We start from the raw sequence: 17433 nt of genomic DNA on the forward strand, positions 1-17433 counted from the left end.
AAGTGACATAATACATATGATCTGAAGCAGAACTCTGCCTGTTAAATTACTGGAAGGAACTCCTGCTACGTCCAACACTGCAGGGGCTGGTTAGGGCAAACAGAACCTGAACAGAAGCTATTGGTCTCTGCTGACATCCTGTTGTCCTCTCAAAATTGTGGTCATTTAGTTGGAAGATCCATGCCCCATCTGCTGAAACAGCCAACAAAATCCACCAATTCCCATAAAAATAAGAGCGGGTGCTGTGTCTAACCAGGCAACATGAAGCATGCCACTCCATGCAACACAACAGATGACCTCTAGCTAAAGGCTGTACCTTCATAAACCACAAAGAAGCCTTTGCCCAGGATGTTACTGCTGCTCCGGAACTCGATCCACAGCCTGCTGTCCGTGGAGATTACTGGTTCTGGGATCTTGTCACCACAAAATCTACCTAGAAGGCAGGAAAAAGACAATCAAGATCTCCTGACTGACGGGCAGCACAGCATAGTAGGCACCTGTGGCTCCAGAAAGCAAAGAGTCTGTGGTTAAAAGAGGTGTGCTTCTGTCGAACACCCTCTCACAGGGACACCTCCCACCAGAGCAGGTTGCTCAAAGCCCCATCCAGCCTGGCCTTGAACCCCTCCAGGGATGGGGCAACTACAACTTCACTCAGCAACCTGTTCCAGTGTCTCACCACCCTCACAGGAAATAATTTCTTCCTGAGATCTAATCTAAATCTCCCCTCTTTCAGTTTAAAACCATTACCCCTCATCCTATCGCTCCACTCCTTCATAGAGTCCCTCTCTATCTCTCCTGTAGGCTCCTTTTAGGTACTGGAAGGGCTTTTAGGTAACGGAAGGGTGAGTTGCAAACTCTTTTTCTCTTCAATGGCAGTTTCACCACCAACTTTTTTCTCTTGCGGAGTCACCCATCCAAATACTATTATCTCAGAGCTTCTCTTGACTCAGCTACTCAATTCTGAGTCCCTGTGCCCCCAGGCTGCCCGGGGCAGTTGGTACAGCGTGACAGCCCTGTGGCCTACCAATAGCATCTCCCACCTCCACTCCCAAAGGGGACCCTAACAAACAGCATCAGCACCACAAAGCTCCTTCCTCTAGGGTCACTGAGCAACTGCCTCCCGGATTTAGGCCTGGAGTTGAACAAGGGTGTCAAGGAGAGGAAACGCAGATGAGGAACGAGAACGAGCAAACTCCTCAGAGTGTGATAAAGGGCCCATTCATAAAAAGTTATACACCATTTAAAGGCTGGGTTTTCACACACTTCCCTGGGAAAATATGCAGCGCACATGTATTATTTTTTATTTTTTCTCTCCGCAAGAAGCCCGTGCTTTCACAATTCACTCTAATCCCCCTCCCCGCCCCCCGCTGAATTGCCGTCTGTCTGCCTCTTCCGAGCTAATTTCATGGGCTCAGCCCCTTGCGGGAGCCGTGGCCACTCATGCAGTGTCTCCTTCCAGATGGAAACACTCGCGAGTCCACCTGCACTAAGGGGGGGGACGGGGAGGTGCTTGGCTTCTTGAAATACCTTTAAATTGCTCGGCAGAAAAAACAAATGAGGAGCTAAGTTGCAGCTGTTGGAGCAACGTTACCTGACGCATGTGCAGCAGGAAAGAGCAATAAATGCTGCCAACCCCAAAACAGGCAGGAAACAGTAAAACTGGCTGCCAACTCAGCACTGAAAGGCACAGAAACCTCTGGGAAGCAGCACGGCTTCAGCCTCAGCACCTCACCTGCTACCAGGGCTGGGATGTCCTCTGGGGCCAAGGTGAGCACCCAGACCTCCCTAAAGCCCATTCTGACTAGCCCAGTCCTGTGCTTCAGCATGGGGCATGGCACCTCTAACACAGCTGGTGATGCTACACAACCTAGAATCATAGAATGGTTTGGGATGGAAAGGGACCTTAAAGATCACCTAGTTCCAACCCCCTGCCATGGGCAGGGACACCTCTCACCACACCAGATCGCTCAAAGCCCCATCCAACCACTCTCTGATGGCTTCTTCCTTTCCAGGCAGAAGGGGCTGTTTGAGTTTGGGGACACAAAAGTTAGGGGATGGAGTCAGGACCAGAGCCAGTGGAAAAGCCTGTGGGACTCCTGACTGACCACTCTGGCTGACAGAAGAACTCCTCTTACGCTAGCAGAGGAATAAGGAGGACATAGAGGAGCTGCACTCCCTTGAGATCCTTGTGAGAAGGAGCAGAGTAGAACCCTTGCAGAGTTTGACATCCTGGGCATGGTCTAGCAAGTTCCCTTCTAGAAGTTCAGAGGCTCAAAGCACAGCCTCCTGTGCATCTGTAAACACAAATACTTGAGAAATAACAGCAGGAGCTTGGGCCAGGAGCTGTACGGCCCCTTTACTCTGACTGCCTGACAGCTCCACCCAGGTACTAGGAAAAAGCAATAACAAAACTCCAGAGCCCACATCTTGTCTTCCAGCCATGCCCCTGGCTCACTTCCCTCACTGCCTCACTTCTCAAGCTGGAAAAGGAAGGAATAAAGCCTTTGCTACCAAGGGGCTTGGAGCTTGGAGCATGGATCATTTGGTGTGAATACAGCACACCGACACCTCTGGATGGAGACACTAATGGATGCCCAGTGCCCTGGCTGAATATAGGCTCCTTCCAGGTAAAGGAAGGTTTGTTTCTGTTTCCCCCCTCTCAAGCATCAAGAACACCCCACGAAATGTAATTAAAAATGAAACAACCACTCACCCAGCAACGGAGCCTTCCTCCAGTAGCCATCGCGCACCTCCACATAATCATACCAGCAAAGGCGACTTTTAAATAGGTCCATTGATGTGAAGTTTAACATAATCTGAAAGGAGAGAGCACACACTTCTCTTTGGGAAGGGAGCTACTTTAAAGAGAAGACCCGTCAGATTCCCTGCTTCATCTCTGCTAGAGTGGTGTGTAAATGAATATGCAGCAAAAGACAGTGGGTCAGTTGGTTGGATTTTTTAAGCAGCTTCCCCCAAAAAAGAAAGGCTTCTCAAAGTATTTTAGCGAAACCAAAGTACACGACAGCAGACAGCACTTTACCATCCATTCTGTAATTCACAGTCACCGCTCCTCAGTTTTTAAAATGCTATTAAAAAAAAAGCCCAATTTGGATTTTTTAAAATTAAAAATTGAATCATTGGTTTTGATTTATATGAACATCATAGAGAAACACATTGCCCTAAACCCCAGATATTTGGGGTCTATACCCTCATGTAAATGACACATGTAAGAAAGCTAATTTTGCTGACAAGTTCCCACATTCTGACAATTACACCCACACCATCACCGGGATGTAATTGTGTTCAGTGGCTTTTTACCGAACAGAGCTTCACATGAAAATTTTATCCCTTTGGTTTCCTTCCCCTGGAACAAGGATTATAGGCCTTGCTCTGGGCCTGTGGAAGTCACCGATGGGATGTACTTGTGGCATTTTTGTCCTTGCCCGTGCATTAATTTACATCTATAGCCTGCCACAGAAACATCATGAGAATAAAACAGATATTCAGCCCTGGCTGGATGTGCAGAGTGCAGTCTGTGATGATGTCGCTTACTTTGTTCGCACTTTTGCAGTTTTTTGGCTTTGGACAGCAAAAGGAGATTCAGCAGTTTCTCTGTGGGTGAACACTACAAGCTCAGTATTTGTTCCAAGCGAATGCCTCGGTGTTATGATGCTGCTTTGCACCAATTGCTGCATTTGATTACACAAAATTAAGTTGAATCATTTGATCTGAACTTGGTTTATTTTTATTTTTATTTTTTAATACTAGCGGTTCAGCATTTAGATGCTGGGTCCTGTCCAATACAGCTCTTCCGAAGAGGCTGAGAGACCAAGGGAGAATTCACAGGAAGATTTACACCCCAAAAACTCCTGGTCCCATAGTTACAAAACCCAGATGGTTCTCGGCACCTCTGCCCCTGGTGAAGCTGATGGGACTCAGCCCTGCATGGGACTGGGCTTGCAGGTGACAGAACTGGGTCCCAGAGCAAGACGGCTGCTGCAAAACCAGCCGCTTCTGCTCTTCTTTGTTCAAATCTGAGTCTTAAATGTGCCTTGAGGGTGGTCCTCGGCAAAAGCCGCTCTGCTGAGGAGCTCCCGGGCCGGGCTGTGCATTCCTGTGGCCTGGTACGACAGCATGAAAGGCCTGCAGGGCCGGCGTGAGTGGATTAAGGAAAGATTTCATTTCCACAGGAAGATCAGTAAAACAAAAGGAGCCGGGAAGAAAGTGGACGGGGTGGGTGATTGATGCGCAGCGGGGCTCGGCCTTCCAAGGCGGGGAGCGGGAGTCCCCTGACAGGGACATTATGCCAGCGTGACAAGGGGCAGGCCACCGATGTCACTCATGGCTCCCCGGCTCCCTTGGGGACCCCAGATTGCTGGCACCTTTTATCTAACTCTTCCGACCGGCGCTCTGCTGAGGAGCTCCCAGGCCGGGCTGTGCATTCCTGTGGCCTGGTACGACAGCATGAAAGGCCTGCAGGGCCGGCGTGAGTGGATTAAGGAAAGATTTCATTTCCACAGGAAGATCAGTAAAACAAAAGGAGCCGGGAAGAAAGTGGACGGGGTGGGTGATTGATGCGCAGCGGGGCTCGGCCTTCCAAGGCGGGGAGCGGGAGTCCCCTGACAGGGACATTATGCCAGCGTGACAAGGGGCAGGCCACCGATGTCACTCATGGCTCCCCGGCTCCCTTGGGGACCCCAGATTGCTGGCACCTTTTATCTAACTCTTCCGACCGGCACCTGGCTTCGAAAGATGAGCTCTAGCTGGAGCTAGAGGGTGGCAGGAAGAGTCCATGCAGGGTTCAGCCTCGGATAGAGAGGAAAGATCAGAGACCAACACACAGCCCAGACCTGTGAGGGGGTTCTTCTCCAACATTACCTCTTCTCCTCTCAGGACCACTCCTGACCCCATCTTCGGGAGGACAGTGATGGTGCTCAGGAGCCTTTCCAGGCTCCATCCCTGCACTCTAGGCACGCAGAGATCTTTTGGCACCTGTCAGCACAGGCAAAACCACACACAAGGGAAGCACTGAGTACATCTTGTGCTGGTGTGGGACCTACCTTCTCCCCTGGGGTCACCGAGATCCTCCAGACGCAGTGGGAGTAGGAGGGGTAGCCATTTGGAAAGCCAGGGGCTGAGAAATTCCCTGTTGAGTCCTGCAAGGTCTCTCCACAAGCTGCAAGAGAGGTTGGGGAAGGGGGACCAGCAACAAGGAGTGACTCTCTGAAACACATCAGGGTCCACCAAAATGTTTGCCCATGGCTGCTGTGTGCAGGCTGGTGGCTGGGACTCTAAGGATGTTCACTGATGGCACTGGCCAAAGGTCACTGACCTTGCCAAAGGGGTAATTTGTCAGAATTCCCAGGATAGAAGATAACCAGTGCAAAGACACAGGGGAAACAGCTTTCAAAGAGGCACCCTTCTTCCTTCATCTTCCTTCCACACGGCCAGTTTCAACCCTACTGACGAATATTTCATCCACTAATCAAATGCAAAATATTAACCCTACCGCACCTCGCAACCCCAAGACTGCAGCCGTCAAATCTGCTTTCCCTTCGTTGCAAGTTGCTCAATGAAGTCTTCCACACGGCCAGTTTCAACCCTACTGACGAATATTTCATCCACTAATCAAATGCAAAATATTAACCCTACCTCACCTCGCAACCCCAAGACTGCAGCTGGCAAATCTGTTTTCCCTTCGTTGCAAGTTGCTCAATGAAGTTCTCCTTAGTTACCATTGTTAAATGCCTTTTCTGGGGGGGTTAAAACTTCCGAACAAAAGCAAGGCCTGCTGCGGTTGATGAAATGTAGATCCCAGAGCGACTTTTGGGAAACAACTTGTATGCACACGCACACGCTTCTCTAGGAAACGGCAGCTTCCAACATCTGGGAAAGCCGTGACTACTGTAGTTCCTGCTCTCTGAGCCAGGAGGACTGAGCTGGAACAAGGAGTGACCATCTACATCTGCAGAGCAGCTGACAGGCTGGGTCGGAGGATCACAAATATCAAAGCTCCCTTTTTCTTCAGAGCACACACTAGACACACGCAGATACCCATCCCACGGAGCAGGGATCTTGGTTTGCCTGCCTTCCAGTTGTTTTTTTCTATTTTCATAACCCGCTGATGTTACAAAGCTGCCCTTGACCTGCAGCTTCGTTTCCTCAGTGACGGCAAGGCAGCTCCCAAAAATCCCTCGTTAAGCAGCAGTGCTTTGAAAGATCCGACAAGGCCGAACATCTGGCTCCCTTTCTCATGGAAATGCCAGGGGATGTTCCTCTGCCTGATGCTATCACACACTCACTAATTTTTCAGCCACGATCACATTTAGATGGGCGGGTCGGAAGTGGAGGTGAAAAGAGACCGGACCCATTCAAAAAGTTTAATATCTTCCAAAAGGGGAGAGGGAGTCACCTAGGCCAGAAATTCTTAATTTCCCTCAAGTAGTTTGACCCACAGCTTGACAGGTCAGACTAGATGAACAATAGGCAGGGACACAAAAAGGGTTTTTTCTCAAACAAACAGCTCCCAGGGGTGCTCTGGAAGGTGGAGTCACTACTAGGAACAAGTTGCACATATTTCAAGGTCCAGCAAAGCCAAAGGCATTTTAAACTACTAGAAAAAAAGTACCACTGGGCAAAACAGGCAGGTAAACACACACCTCTGCCCTAGAGGAATGAAGAAAATAAATGAGAGTCCCAAATCTCTACACTGCTCCTTCTGTCTCAAGCAGTTTTGAGCCCTGAGTTGCTCTTACCATCATGCAACTCCAAAGGGTCATTGCACAGGAAGTATTTGTTTCAGTTCTGCAGAAACAGCTAATACCCTCCCACCTATCCTAAACATGTTTGGCAGGTGATGCTGTCTGTACTCTTCAGGTGAGCAGAGAGAGATGTTTGTAAAAGGTGATGATCTGTATGAGCTACAGAAGAAATCTGCACTTCTATTTGCAGAAAAAACCACACTACCTTCCTTTTTACCTCTTGCAAAGATGCCTTGTCTTGTTGCCTGTGTCAGAATCTGTTAGGATAATTCCAGCTCTCAGGATGCTCCTAGGACCCTCAACCAGGAAATGTATGCTGCCCCAGCAGATAAACATCTCAAAGAAGCTGAGTCCCAGCCATATTTATTCTGAGGACAGCAAGCCATTCTTCAGCTGATCCTCTGGCATCACCACTGGTCAATGCATGGTCTGGAGCGGCCACCACCTTAGCATGGCTCTAGGAATGGCAACATCTGACAAGGTGTCCTAATAAAGAGGGGATTCCAATCCACAACTCACCAAGATACATAAATATTACTTTACTCAAATACGAAATGATAGAGAGCTCTACATCACCGCGAACACATACTACATGACCATAATGACACAGGAGGATCACCACTGTCAGCTGTCACCTCACCACAGTGGAGGTTTCTGACAGCCCAGACTCAACTCTCCTAAGTATAATACACAGTACCTGGCAAGACTGTGTAATTATGGAACAGGTACTAACGTATCTACCAAACACCACTACTAAAATACCACGAAAAGGAGACCTAGACAACTACACAAACTTTGAGAACAGGTACTAACGGATCTACCAAACACCACTCTACTAAAATACCATGAAAGGAGACCTAGACAACTACACAAACTTTGCAGAGGAAACTCCCCAGACAAGCTGGGAGAGGCTGGTCATCCAGCACACACAAGCTGCCAGAAAGGAACAGAAGTGAAAAGTAAGGTAGAAAAGGTGAAACACCTCAAAAGCCATTTGTAAATTCAGTAGTTGAGTACTTACTGCTCATCAGCTGGTTACTGGTACCCTACAGCTTTTTGAAGCTGCACAGGGAATTGGATGGGGTGATGTAAAGCAGGACCATTCTCAATTTATAGTTTAATCTTTCCTGCACAGTGAGCAGAGCCACACGGGCCTGTTGCCTTTGGCACAGCACAAAACAGCAGGATGTGGTGTTTTGAAGCCTTTTGTAGTGACTATACTCATCAAATCCTCAACCTTGCAGCCACACCAAACCTAGCATTTACTACTACGCAGCAGAATGCATCTTGCCTTCCAGAAATTCCTTCAGCAAATTTCATCTGTTTTTACCTGTTTTGGCACTAACTTCAACCCAGCAGGTATAAGCTTTGGGGAATTAAAAGCAATTTAAAACAGCGGGGTTTTAGAATGGGAAAGCTAAGCCAGCCCTAACTGTAGCAGCCACAAGAGCTCCAGTCTAATGAGTTGGAGAGCCCTGTTTCTTACAAAGGACACAGCAGTCGTTCTGGCTCACATCAGCACAGGCTTGTAACTCATCCTCCACCATACTAGCTTTTTTGGGGGGGACGGATTTTCTCAGACATTCTTAAATGGACACTCTCTAAAAGCAAAACCATCTGCCATTCAGCTTCTGGATTACGTTGTTCTGTTTTACCTAAAAATCCTCAGTTTGATTACTGAACAAAGTTGTCCTCAAACAAAAGTCTCATTCACACCCTGCTCAAACACACAACTGAAGTCCTTTGTTTTTGAACTCCTGTGGTTTGCATTTCGCAAAAGAGAACTTTTCAAGCTACAGATTCAAATGGCAGCTGAAGATGTCCATGTCATTAAATATATTGCACCTCTTCTCTCCTTCTCTTCAAATGCAACCTGTATAAATTATGATGCAAATTAAAAAAAAAAGAAACCAAAACAATAGATTTTTGAATAAGAAAATGTATTTAGTAGGCTTAAAGCTCTGATCATTCTTCTGCCAAATATTTTCTGAACTTTAATAACCTCTGCTAAAGCTTTGTGGAAAAAATCCTAAAAAAGTAGAAAAGTTCTACTTTGCAAGTGGAAACTTGACATTCAGAAGGGTCCTCATTTTCAAGAAAGTTGCTTTGTAGCTTTTAGTTTGACTTTAACCTCAGGCCAAAGTGGCTTTTCAGCTTGCCTTGAGAAATCTGAATCTGTAGTTGATGCTTCCAGCTATGAGAATGAAAAGCCTGCTTGGATTAAGTCTGACTCAATTAAAGAACATAGTGCAAGATGTCTGTATGTGGGGTTTTTTTTGAGTAGTCAAACAAACCAAACCCTAAACTAATCTGTGAGACAATTTTCCAGGAACTACATCTTGTTCAACCGAAAGCAAATTAGAGAAAATTATGAGTGGTAAAAAGAAAAAACAATGTTAGTTAGAACTAGCACACCTAAGGAAGTTACATCACTCACTGTAAACTAAGAAGTGATCCCCAAACTTCAAGGTCCCTGAAGTATTGCTGATCCTCAGAATTTATTCTAGACCCTTATGAGCCCACACTTCCTGCCTCATAGCTGGATACAGAGAAGAAACGGATTTGCACAGCAGCTACTGACCATTTTCCATGGCCTTGTGAAAGGTTCACAGAGCAGTGCTAGTCAGCCACTCACTTAAGGTATGATATGTATACTGGAAAAACCTATCTCTCCTCCTCACCTTCTCCCTTCTCTCTGTGATATGCTTATTCCAAGAGGATCAGTTATTTATGATCATATAAGTTTCATGATCAGTCAAAGCCACTCTCAATGGGATCGATATGCTGGCCAGACCAACCCATTTAGATAAACTCCTGGGCCATACTTGCAAAAGTTCTTTTTTTAAAGTCCCTGCACGACGATAAATATTACAGAGTCATTCTGCAAAATTAGGGCAACTTTCTCATTCTCCATTACCTCGTCATGGATGTTTCACTACTAGCAGAAATTCAACAGAACTTGTTAAATTTTCTCCTTCTGAGCATCCCACCTCCCATGCCATTTCTCTTCTGAGTCGCTGCAGTCCATGCCACACGCACCAGACCGGGTACCACTTTTGCTTCAAGCCTCTCTTTACATCTCATATTCAACCTGTCATTAAATCTGGCAGATTTCTTCTCTGAAATCTGTTTTTCACTAGTAACCTATTCAACTAAAACCATTGCATAAACTTTCACCGTCTAACATCTCCACTTTAAAAGCATCCTTTTGTTCTGATAAGTAAATTTAGTCTCCCGAATGTATTTGTGACCCCAATGCTCTCTTGCCAATCTTTTTCAGGCCCCAGATAAAGCAGGACCCAGACTGCTGGTCTTTATTATGTCATACATACATACATACATACATATGGATGGGTTCTCTATCAAAGCTCTTCCTCGTCTATCAACCCTTTGGCAGCAGCAAGAGAGATACAGCCCTCCTCTACACAGCCCAAAGCACCAGCTTGTAGCACCTGGTTGCTTCACAAATCGGCGTCTTTGAGCTTTCTTCAAGGTTATCTCCCAAGCCTCAGTGCAACACACCACAATCACGGAGATACTCTTAGGGTTTCTTTAAGGCTCATCCCTGGGACGACACCTATATAAATAACTCAACAGAAGTTTGATGGTTGGTGTGCAGAGACCTTGGTCTATCAAACATCCCTCTGACACTTTGCTAACTCCTAGTCCCCGCTCTGTCCATGGTCTTGTGTACTGAATTCATTTTTTATGAACGGAGCCTACATCATTCATTCTAGATGATATATGTGTATAAAACCAACAGCAAAATACAAGCCTCATCCTAGCCCCTCTCCCCAGCTTACGCTGCAGCTCTTCTTACTAGTTTCAGTAGAGAACACTGGACAAACCTTGAAGCCCTAAACCAAACAGGAATACTTTCAAAATACTAATAGAAGACAGGTGTTAGGCAAGTTCAATTCTCCCAACAGCTCCAGCTTAAAGCACTTGATGGTCTATATTTCCTGAGTCTCTTTCATCAAAGGGATTGTTAAGGTGCTCCTGAACTCCAACGCCTTCCAGATAAGCCACATGTCTACAATAAAGCTGGAACCATCTCCACAAGCCGTATTTACCTGGGCATTTGTACAACTTCCTTGCCTGAGCGATGTCTCCCTGACTCAGGCGAATACGCTGACCAATAGTTGGCCGGACCCCATTATCATCACGACGGGGAAGGATGGTGTCGAGGAAAACCCCTCTGAAGGGAAGAAGAAAGAGACAAAGAGCAGTGAAGTAGGGAAAAGTGACACAGTGCACAGAAAGTCATCCTGGCAGGCCTCCCACACCATCCCCTTGACCATACATCCCACACTAACAAGCAGGAGCAATGCAGGTTGTGATAACCGCATGTCTTGAGGTGGTCTTCTCGCCACAGCAGACAGCTCCCAAATGTACAGGCGAGTCTGCCAAGCCAGGAAATTCCTCTTTTGAAAGAGGAAGATTGCTGCTGCCTCTGTTTGAGTATAGACATATTCCTCTCCATAAATCAGAAAAAGCAATGAAATATTCTTGCAGCAGGTTCATGACACATCTGGCTCAGCAGGAGCACAGATTGGACACTTAAGCCAAAGGAGCAGAGGGATTTTGTTCAGTAGCAGATGGGGTTGGGCTGGCAGCGATTGGGGTTGCCACAGACAAGCAAAAAAGATCAAGTGTTCTACCTTTGTTCTGCATGGGTTTCCCAGCTAATAACTCCATTTCTCTCTGCATCTTTTTCCTCGCTACTATTTCTTCCATGTGGTACTTCATAGTCAGGAGCTCTCTACTGCACTTCTGATCTCGGTCCAGAAAAGGATTTAAGCTCACTTCCCTCAAAATGCAAAATCTGTGCATCCAAGCAAGAGCTTGCACGCAAGAAAGACCCTAAGGCAGTATTAGAACTAAGGTGGGAGGGAGGAACCGGAAACCTGAACTCCAGGTTGGTAAAGTCCCAGCTCTTGCAGCCAAGCTGTCCAGTCCATAGAAACCACTTCACTGCATCCCTGAATGTCCAATGGGCTTGGAGGTACCAAGGCTAACAGTGAGCCTCAAACTTCAGCATCAGCTCTGGGAGGCAGACTTCTCTTTCTGAAGGACAGGATACAACCATCCATAGACTCCGATGGGAAATCAGGGCAGAAGCAATAATTTTAGTGCCGTCTAGTCTTCATACAAGGGTTTTCAAGTATGGGTTAAGCTCTAAGTACACCAGTAATTCTGTTCATTGGGCTGCTCAGCTGCATAAGAGCCTTGGGAAGGAGTTTGAGAGGTTTGGTTTTTGGGTTTTTTTTGTTGCTTAATTTTAAATAAATACCGAAAGCAGGGTATTTGGATCACAGCTGTCCAGAGCTGCAGCCAACGTTCTTGAACAGAAAATATCATTCTGTTAAACATATTTTGTGGGGGAGAAAATCTTTTGTAAATATTCAAACTGAAGGAAAAAATAGAGAGGAAGGAATTTAATCAGTTTTAAAAACTAGAATCAACTCTTGCATGGGGGATGTTGGTTTTTTTTTCCAGTGGTAGGAAAATTCCTGATCAGTGCTAAAATCAGTGCTTACGAGCTCTGAGGTGAGCCCATCAAATTTTGATTGACAATTCAGGCTGGTATTCTACATCCCAGTTGCATGCCTCAGGCTGAATTTATTTAAGTTTATGTTGAAAATAAATCCTCTAATTCCAGAAACACTACAGATAAACAGGTCGGTTTGCCCACAGTAAGTTTTCAAACTCAGGACTTCACAGAAGAACTCAGCATTTGGCAGGGACCTGCTTCTGTGGCCAGCGAAATGCTTTCTGCAGATCTCCAGGCTCAACCAGGGAAGAATGACAAAGTTTAATGGAGAAACCCTCATTTGCACACCTAAACTTTTGATTCTTCTTCCCGTTCTAGCGCTCATGACTGCGCGCTCACAGCCCCCAGCCTGCTGCTCCTTCATGTGCATTGCTGAACATTACTCCAAATTAGGAGGCAGTAAGAACAGTTCCTCGAATTTCACAATCAAAGGAACCAAGTACAATGGAGAGTCCTTCAGACCTAAATCACACAGGTCCCAGCAGCCCCATGTTGTCCACCTTAACAACACTATGATGTTAAGCTGCACGTTTGGTGAGCATCTCTAAGAGCACTGATACTTTGGCTCACAAGCTAATAAAAATGGAGCAGACATCATTAAACAGAGCAGCTCAGGCACTCAAACACCAGAATCGTTACTGAATAAGATACCTAACTTGTTGTCCCAGAGCTAGGAGAAGATCCCATGAATCCTGGATGCCCCATTCTCTTGCTGTTCAGGCATGGCAGTGTGCATTAGCTGCCCAATACACTGGTAAGTCAAGCATAACAACCCACTATTGCTACCAGCTGAGAACGACAGAGTTTAAGCTTTTGAGGTGCTTTTGAGTCATTAGCACCCACATAGTACCCTGAATGTGTAAATCGTTACGTAAACATTATGAAATTATCCACTGATCTTGAGAAATGCTGACTATTCACTATCCTATCTGTGGCCAGGTGTGATACAGGTGCTTTAAACACCACTCAAGGAAGCAGATGTGGAAGGCAGATTAAGCACTCGGCTGCAGGCAGCTACGTTTTGTCCCAACTCTGTATTTATATCCTCCATCTGCAGAGGAGAGACAACATAACCCTACTTCACACAGTAAAACTTGTGGAGGACCTAAGTGCCATGTGTATAGGTCTTGTGCAGGATTAGGATGGGGTGTTGCCAATATGTCAAGAAGATGCCCCTTGACGTGCAGACAGTGCTACCTGCATCCTGATTTAAACAGGAGCTTTGCAGAAGTTGTGTTTTTTAACTCCAGGCTGTCCTGCCACATCTACTAGCAAGAATCTTAGTGAATTAAGGTAACCTGCTATTTGCCTAGGGCTCCGTGGAGGTTTAAACTTCCTTATTGCTAAACTGCCATTTATTGGTCTTGTCAGCAGTAAAATAAATTGTTTAATGAGACAGCAATACTCAGTTCAATTTGCTGGCACGTCTGTAAGGAATGCACCAGGAAATCAAAGCCCGCAGCCATACGCTGCAAAAACAGGCAACTTCCTGACATAGTCAAGAACAGAAGTTCCCAGGGTAAAAACTTGCTACCCCTGTCATTACAGTCTGTGGTGCCGTACTCCTAGTCCTATCAGCCATGGGCACAAATGAGAAGTGTGTTTTGCTGTGAACTGAAAACAAGCAGTGACTCCGGCTGAAATTTTCAAAAGCACCATTGGAAATAATTTCCACTGCTAGGATTATTTATGAGTGTAGCGATAGGACAAGGGGTAATGGTTTTAAACTGAAAGAGGGGAGATTTAGATGAGGTATTAGGAAGAAATTCTTTGCTGTGAGGGTGGTGAGACACTGGAACAAGTTGCCCAGAGAAGCTGTGGATGGTCCATCCCTGGAGGGGTTCAAGGCCAGGCTGGATGGGGCTTTGAGCAACCTGGTCTGGTGGGAGGTGTCCCTGCCCAGGGCAGGGGGGTTGGAAGTATATGATCTTGAAGGTCCCTTCCAACTTAAACCATTCTATGATTCTATGACTCGTTGTACCTCATAAAAACTGTCCCTTTCTGTCTGTCCTAGGTGCAAAGTTTAGAACAAAAAGGGCTTAGGATCTGCAGCCATATTTGACCATGACAAACACCATATGATTTCCTATCATCAATATTCATCAGGAGTCATAAACAACAAGATTGTGCTAAGTGCCATGTAAGAGCTTCTTCAAGACATGAGTCACAGACATGGCTCTGTAGCTTCATTTCCTCCTCACTCACACGCCCCATCTCAGCTGGTGGGTCGCTCAGACCATCTTTTTCCTATCTGCATTTTCTGGTGTGTGGCTTCTGTATTAACACACCCACCACAGCTCTTCCCTTCGCAGCATCACACGCCTCCAATTCCTAGTCACTGATCTTAACGAAACTTGCTGGAACTTACTATCTTCATGGGCTCCATGAAGTTGTCAATTTTGGTTGCAGTGGGCCAGCACCCACAAAGCTCAGTAAGGTGGGATGGAGACATGCATAGACCCTCAAATCTCTACTGGTTGGTCAAAGGAGGCATCGTTCCCTTAGAGGAGCAGATGTCAAGACAGGTCCTGGTGAAGCAAAAGCCTGTTCCCAGCCCTGCCTATTTACCAAGAGAGCACAATCAGCCCACAGAGGCACTTAGTGCTCAGTTCAATTACTGCACAAAGACCGCTACTGGGGTGAGGGTGGGTCACGGGGACAAAGGGCTTAAAGAAAACAGACTTAAAAATCCTATTAGGCACCAATTTAAATTTAGAAGGACTCTTGCCATTTTTATCCCTTTTTGGCCCAGCGGCGTTCTGAAGGACCCTGGTTTTCAAGAGACACAGACTCAAAGGCATCCACAATATAAATGGCAGTAATAACTTAATCCTGCTTTTGTGCCAGACAATTCTAACCATTTAGAGTCTAGCAAATGCTGGAAGGGTCCAGCAGATGCCTCAAGGGAAGAAAAATTGTTTGCTTTGGGTATCTGATCCAAAGAAATCTCTGAAGGCTGCAAAGCACCCTTGCCCAGCTACCATTTCCCCCTGCCAGAACAAGCAGCATTTCAAGTTTGATAATTTCCCCCCTGGTTGACATGAAGTTCCAGAAACAAAAGCACAAAACAATAGGCTTGGCAATTCCATACAACTGGAGAGTAAGAAAATTTTTAAAAGCCCCTATGACACACTTAATTTTTGCAACAAAAAGTTCTCAAGAGTGTGAATATTTGCACTCTGCCTCCCATCCCCCTTACTCATGGTATGTAGTGAAGGAAAGCTCTTGGGAAGGAGTAGTAGTGGGATTTATGGAAAAAAAAACTTTAAATAACGCAGCAAAATGGAGCTGGTCATCCAGTAGCTCTCATTCAAAATCCAGGACATAAATAACTGCTCATTTCATCTCCTTAACCAGTAGAGCTGCCTGATCACAAAATGCGCTCCATCTGGAGGCATGAGATGGGAATCAAGGGCAAACAGCCTACACAAAATTTGGCCAGTTAGTTGGGACAGGAACAGGACTGAAAACTTCTCCGTGAAGAACCCAGTCACAGAGAATCACAGAGCTGCAGAGGCCATGATCATGCAAAAATGGTTAAAAAAGTAGCCAAGCAATTAAAGATCGTGATCTGGAGTTTAAATACTCCCTTGGCAAAGTTGGTAGGGATTCAGAAGGCAATATTGTGACTCCAAAGCATGAGCTGGACAGCCAAGAGACTGAAAGGTCTAGTCTCCTAGGCTCCACATATCCCACAGACAACTACTGAAAACAGTCCTAAGGACATGTAACCTCGGATTGTCACCTGGAGAACGTGTTCCTAGCATAGTGCATGATGCTGTCGAAGTCATAGGTCTCGCCCAGTGAGTTCACTTCCCCAGCTTCCATCTTTAAAAAGTTGTACTCCTGACCTGTGATGCCAAACACAAAGGGAAAAACACAAATCGCTTTAAAAAAAATAAAGCAAAAAAAAAAGCTTTCCAACTCTAAAACTTCGAATGAAAGGGATATACTCCTACGTTCCAATAATTCCAGCTGGACATCCAAAATCTCTATTCATCCAACTATTTTGACCCCTTATTCTAGGCAAGGACTAGCAAAATTTCTTCACCATCTCAGCTCACAGACCACTAGGGGTCTTCCACAAGTCCAGCAAGAAAGGTTTCCACCCACCCAAAAGCCAGGTGGAATAACCTGAAGCGCTATTTTACCTTGCTGTATGTTCTCTCTGATGATGGTGACATGCTGGTCCCTGTCAGGCCGTGTGTGCTCGTGCCAGAAACCCACCACATGACCCAGCTCGTGAGCCACGATCCCAAACTTGTCACAGTTCTTCCCAATGGATATAGCCTGAGGGCCCCCTCCTCGGCGACCCACGTATGAGCAGCATCTGGGAAAGAAAACCCACAAACCCAGGCAGCACATGAGTGAATTGGGGAAGTCTGAGACATAGGAATGGAGGATGGCATCTGGCAGGGTCTGGGACAGGCCAGCAGTTGCATATGCTACAGGTATTTACATGTGTAAGTGTATAAGTGTATATCTATTAAAATGTATATATACACTTCAGTGTTATCCCAAGGAAAAGAATCCAGAAAGGCTTAGCACCTTCTTCTGAGCAAATACTAAATTATCCTGGCGATCCTTACTGGCAGTGACCAGATGTGTCTCTGTGGCAGATTCCCCCGTTGGTCTATTCTTACCAGAGCTGGACTTAAAAAGCCATTTGTCAATGAAAGGGATGTTTGCAACCCAGAGAGCTGCAGGGACCGTGTGCGCCACTCACCCACACGTTCTGTATGTGAACACAATGAAACTCTCTTCATCAGTTCTCTCCACAAACGTCACACAAGTGTGCTTCTCCCAGTGCCTCATCGCTTGCTTAAAGATAGCTCTTTGTGTTCCTGAAAAAGAAATCCAAGAAAAGCAGACAGTGAAGGCCTGGCTTTCAGGAAAATCTCTAATGGACTTCATCAATCTTTCCAACAAGCAGTCTTATACCTCTAGAAATCCGAGACCCACTTCCAACTATATCACTAATTTACTGTATCACCCTTTTCTCCCATCGTGCTTGATGAATTAACTGTTCTAATTAAGCAGGCAGTAAACTTGGTTAAGCACGTCAATATTTCTGCACGTGAGAAATGTCACCTCACTGGGCAGAGGTCATCCTGGAAG

At 46.0% G+C, this 17433-nt stretch overlaps 1 protein-coding gene across 1 annotated transcript in view; it reads right to left on the reverse strand.

The window, feature by feature from the left end:
* Positions 1 to 17433, reverse strand: part of TLL2 (tolloid like 2) — a 94044-nt gene that overhangs the window by 17205 nt on the left and 59406 nt on the right. Inside the window, exons 5-11 of the mRNA XM_014956167.1 lie at positions 17042 to 17159; positions 16467 to 16645; positions 16061 to 16166; positions 10835 to 10959; positions 5061 to 5176; positions 2714 to 2816; positions 317 to 433 (exon numbers count right to left, since the gene is read on the reverse strand). Of these exons, the coding sequence (XP_014811653.1) occupies positions 317 to 433; positions 2714 to 2816; positions 5061 to 5176; positions 10835 to 10959; positions 16061 to 16166; positions 16467 to 16645; positions 17042 to 17159 (864 nt within the window). The remainder of the gene's footprint in view (positions 1 to 316; positions 434 to 2713; positions 2817 to 5060; positions 5177 to 10834; positions 10960 to 16060; positions 16167 to 16466; positions 16646 to 17041; positions 17160 to 17433) is intronic.

Source organism: Calidris pugnax, unplaced genomic scaffold (genome assembly GCF_001431845.1).
Source record: "Calidris pugnax isolate Ruff unplaced genomic scaffold, ASM143184v1 scaffold196, whole genome shotgun sequence".
Taxonomy (NCBI): Eukaryota; Metazoa; Chordata; class Aves; order Charadriiformes; family Scolopacidae; genus Calidris; species Calidris pugnax.